General features: G+C 39.8%; 1 protein-coding gene across 1 annotated transcript; it reads right to left on the bottom strand.

Annotated features, from left to right (window-relative positions):
• Positions 1-1,612: 1,612 nt before the first annotated feature.
• Positions 1,613-2,146, bottom strand: LOC133737140 (putative disease resistance RPP13-like protein 1). Its single transcript, XM_062164756.1, has one exon. It carries the CDS (start codon positions 2,144-2,146, stop codon positions 1,613-1,615), a length of 534 nt encoding a protein of 177 aa, XP_062020740.1.
• Between the last annotated feature and the right edge of the window lie 2,575 nt (positions 2,147-4,721).

Below are 4,721 nucleotides of genomic sequence, written 5' to 3'. Positions count from 1 at the left end.
ACAAGTGTTGTCAGGTAAAGTCAATGTCTGTCTCTTTTGTAATTCTTAGTCGTTGTAAGTGCATTGATAAAATGTAAGTGGTTTGTGGACTAAAGCCTTTGACCGCTCTGATTATGTTTGTGTTTGTAGTGGGGCCCGTTCGTGGTTCGTGTTGCACCAATGACATTTGCACTAGTAGCTGTCTTAGCACTATTGCTTTCCTTAGCAGATTACAGTGGTCATGCTTCTATCAGTAACTAGGGTTCCTTGGTATCTTGGGGACTTGATCGTGCTGTTGATTATGTTAGAGCATATGTGCATCAGCGTGTTAGGCGTCGCGTGCATTCAGGTTTGATGTTTAGTTTCCAATAACCATGAAGCATGATAAATGTTTTAGGTTTCTACAGACCTAAATTGCGATTTCTATATGCGATGAATTTAGATTGTTTATTTGTACTTCAATCCCACCTTTTATGTGTTTTGTGTTCTTTGGTTTCAAACTTAAAATATTGAGCATGTAATTGAATCCAAATTAAGATATGCTAGCGTTCTTGGTCTTAATTGCTTAAGTGGAAAAACCTATAGTTCCTTAGGTAAATCAACAACGAGTCTTGCATGCTTAATTAGCCTTCTAACTTGTGTGTTTGGCTTAAGTCAATCAAACTTTCATTGATCTTTATGCATGAAATATTTTTTGTTAGCGAGTAGCGTTCTATGACTAGCATTGCATCTATGGCGCGTTCATCTAATTAATTTAATTAAGGAAAATAATAAGGACTTTGTATGCATTCATCTCTGTTCTTGATTGATTTCTTTCATCTACATATTTTGATCTATGGTTTATGATTAGATTACTTGTTTTCATATTAGTGGTTGTTAACTTCATCTTACATCTTTTCCATCCCCTATATCTATCTTGATTCATGGGCACTTGTGTTATATAATTAGATTAGAATAAAAACTCTTATAAATCCCCTTATCTTGTAATTTCCATAAATATATACTTTGTTTTATTTTTGTTTTATACTTTCTAAATAATACTAATTAGTTTGACGCTTTTGACAGGAAGTATACCACAATCTCCGGCTTAGAACGGTCCCTACTTACTCATACTACTATCTGATGCAGTGTTAATTTTAAGCACTCATTTTGAGCGTATCAAATGTTCTCAACTTCTGATACCTGTAAGACTCTTCGAGCTTGGCTCTAGACACATCTGATTTGGTACCTTGACAAAGCAAGGACAGATAGCAAACATTTTGAGACAAGAAGCTGGTAGATGTTGTAGACATGGTATCCTCCAAACGCAAGCATAAGTTGGTAGAAACCAACGATGCCAAGTCATGAATGAAGTCATGCATTTCAACCTCATTATTTGATGAAATTTGAAGAAAAGACCTCGAACACAATTCCTCCAAGTACTCCCTTCCAAAGTCTTCTATTCTTCTTGCTCCTTGGGCTTTAATGAAGCCTTTCGCTGCCCATATTTGGATCAAACCCTCTGCTTTAATTTTTTTTTACCTCGGGGGAATATTATAGAGCAATAAGTGAAGCATCTTTTCAGATATGCTGGCAAATGATTATAGCTCAATTTAAGTGCCCGATAGACTTGGTTGTTATGTTCGGGCAAGTCCTAAAGTTTCAGCAGCCCATCCCACTCTACCTCTTTTGATTTGAGATGCAAGGCATCTCTAATCATTGTGGCCGCCAAAGGAAGGCCTTTACACTTCTCTGCTAACTGTAAGCCAATAGCTTTCAAATCTTCACGATTATCTACTTCTGTTTTCAGTTTTTTCTTGATAATTTCCCAACAATCCTCCTTAGACAAAGTAGTTGGCGAAAAACAAGTAAGATCACCATTAGTGGTAACAATGGATGAAATAGTCTTACTTCGAGCAGTTACCGAAACCCTACTCCCAGGTGCTGCAAAGCTAAAAAGAAATTTCATGGCATCCCAATCACTTGGACTCTCATTCCACATATCGTCCAGTACGAGCAAAAACTTCCCCATCATCTTTTTCAATTGCCTTTTAATAAAGTCGAGATTTGACAGTGTGCAAACTTTGCTTGTGGTATCCTCGAGGATTGCTTTAGTGATCTGAATCAAATCATACTCCAAGGAAACACATACCCACCACATTCTCATGTTAAACGTCCCAATGACCATTGGATCATTAAAGACAAGTTGAATGTGTGTTGTTTTTTCTGATGCCACCCATGCCCACTATTAAGATCACAATAGTACTCTTGTCATGAGCAGCCAACAACAACTTGATCATCTCTTCCTTTTGTTTCTCCAATCCAATCACAGACGATTGATTGAAGAACGAGCTACTACCATGAGGGATTTGAGGAGGCTGCGGCTTGGTTACTTCTGAGATGAAGTAAACCTCTAATTCTTTAAACAAGTTATCCACGTCTTCAAGCATCCGATCTACGTCCGCCTTGATACTCCGTTCCAAGTTCGCCGGGTCATTAGCCCTATCATTCAACAATTGGAGATGAATCTTATCGAGTAAATCATCCGAATCAAGAACACTCTTGAACTCTTCAATTAAAAAGTGACAAGCTACTTTCTTCCAAATATTGAACTTTTTTGTTTTTGGTTAAAAAATATGAAACTTTTTGATTCATCCTTGTACATATTAATATGAGTGATACTAGAGACACCAAAACTTTATACCAAATTAGATAGGTTTGCTCACCTAAGGGACTGTGAGGGACAAATGCATTTCAACTACATGTGTTAAATATAAAAGCAGAAATTATAACAACTTAAAACTGTATATTTATTTTCAGCTGTTAGATTCATTTATCCCTCACAGTCCCTTAAAAGCTGTCCTTTAGGTGAGCATGTCTTCCAAATTAGAATACCAAATGATCTGGCATATGCCATATCATTAACTTTACATGCCACATCATTATCTAGTAATTTCCAATATATACAAGACTTCATTAATTTGTTCTAGTACAACTAAATTCTTTAAAAAAAAAAAAACAACACAAAACAAAACAAAAAAAACCTGGAAGCCCTAAAACTCATCTTAAGGAGGAAAATGTTGTCATTCTTCTACATCAGATCAGTCGTCCTTTTTCCCTTTTGTTTAGCTTAATTTTCTAAACAAGTATTCTTATATTTGGATGATTAAGGACTATTTGGATTAGTAAGCCTCACATCATCTCGGTGATCTATATTTTTTTGCTTTGATTATTATTTTTTTTTTTTTGAAATGAGGGCTTTATGCGGCTACCCTCCAGCCTTGATTAATGAAACTACTGAATACAAGGGGGGGGACAGTGAGCCTAAACCCCTGATTACAATAAACATCTAGAACACATCCTGAAATAATATCAGGAGACTCTACAAAATACTTGTATTCTAATAAGCACAAATTAGCAAAGAGTGCACTATTGGCTATTCCATTTGCTTTGACAAAGCGGTGACATAACGGAAAGATAACTCGATTGCAACGGAGCATAAATACCAAAATCTCAGCTTTCTTACTATGTTGCCGCAGGAAAAATCCGACGACACTGAGTTTCATTCTGCTACTAGGAGGCTGCGACCATTTCACAATAGATCGTCACCTCGCTAGGGCTGACAAGGCACTTAGAGTGCACACCCAGGCATGTAGCCCGACCCTCCCTACAAAATATATGTAGGTACTTATTACACGCAGAAGGCGAGACAAAACTAACCAACTAAAATAAATAAAGATAAAAGCTGAAATAAAGAAACCAACCCAGGCCAGGCCCAAAAGGAGAGCCCAAGCCCAAACATTAAACCAGGAAGCAAGGTAGACCCACGACGCCAGCCAAGTCTGGCCCACCCCCACCATAGCCAGCGCCGACAAACCACCGTCTGCACCACAGCCACGCCGCCAGAACCGCTGGACTACAGCCATCATCAAGCTGCCCTCCTTACCGCACCATGGAAGCGCGCCGCCCATGCCAAATAGAGTCAAACCCAGATCAGATCTAACAAGATCGGCCCATATTGGACTGCCCTGATCATACTCGAGCCCCACCGCCCCACCCAGCAATAGACCGCCATCCATAACCCATGAGAACGCCCCGTCTCTGTCAAACAAACCCATCACCGGATCAGATCGAGAAGACCTAACCCAGATCAGACTGATCTGATCAGATCCGAGCCGTTCCAGCACGAGGCACCACCCCGCCACCTCCAAACCTGCGCCACCAAGTCACGTCGCCGAACCGACCATCGAGGGACAGACCAGAACCTGACATCAGTCTCCATCTCCCCTCTCCTCGTCTCACACCCTGCTACTGAAACCTCCCCGATTCGTACCAGACATCGATCGAGAAGTCCGGCACTCTCCGCCACCGTGCAGGGCCAACAAAATCCCGTCCGACGACGGCGAAAAGGCCTGCCGCCGGACAGGGAGGTAGAAATTTTTTTTTTCTCTCAGAACGCTCTCTTGGGTTTCGATAATGCTTTCTATAGAGGAGTACTTCTATTATTTAGGAAGTCATGAAAAGGTGAAAGAAGAGAAGAGAAGAGATAGAGAAAGAACAAGGAAGGTGAAAGTGGATGAGAGGGAGGATGAAAGTTTATGCTTAAGGGAATAATAAAAAGAAAAGAACCTTAGGCTCTTGATTCGTCACGTTGCAGTAACGACGTCTTTGCACAAGGATTGAGAAAGTTGGCATCTAGGAGCGATAATGAGAGGGAGGCGTTTTAATTTATATTTTTTGTAATTAATAGCTTTATGTAATTT

This window comes from Rosa rugosa, chromosome 3 (genome assembly GCF_958449725.1).
Source record: "Rosa rugosa chromosome 3, drRosRugo1.1, whole genome shotgun sequence".
Classification (NCBI taxonomy): Eukaryota; Viridiplantae; Streptophyta; class Magnoliopsida; order Rosales; family Rosaceae; genus Rosa; species Rosa rugosa.
This window is presented reverse-complemented; position numbering and strand designations above follow the sequence as displayed.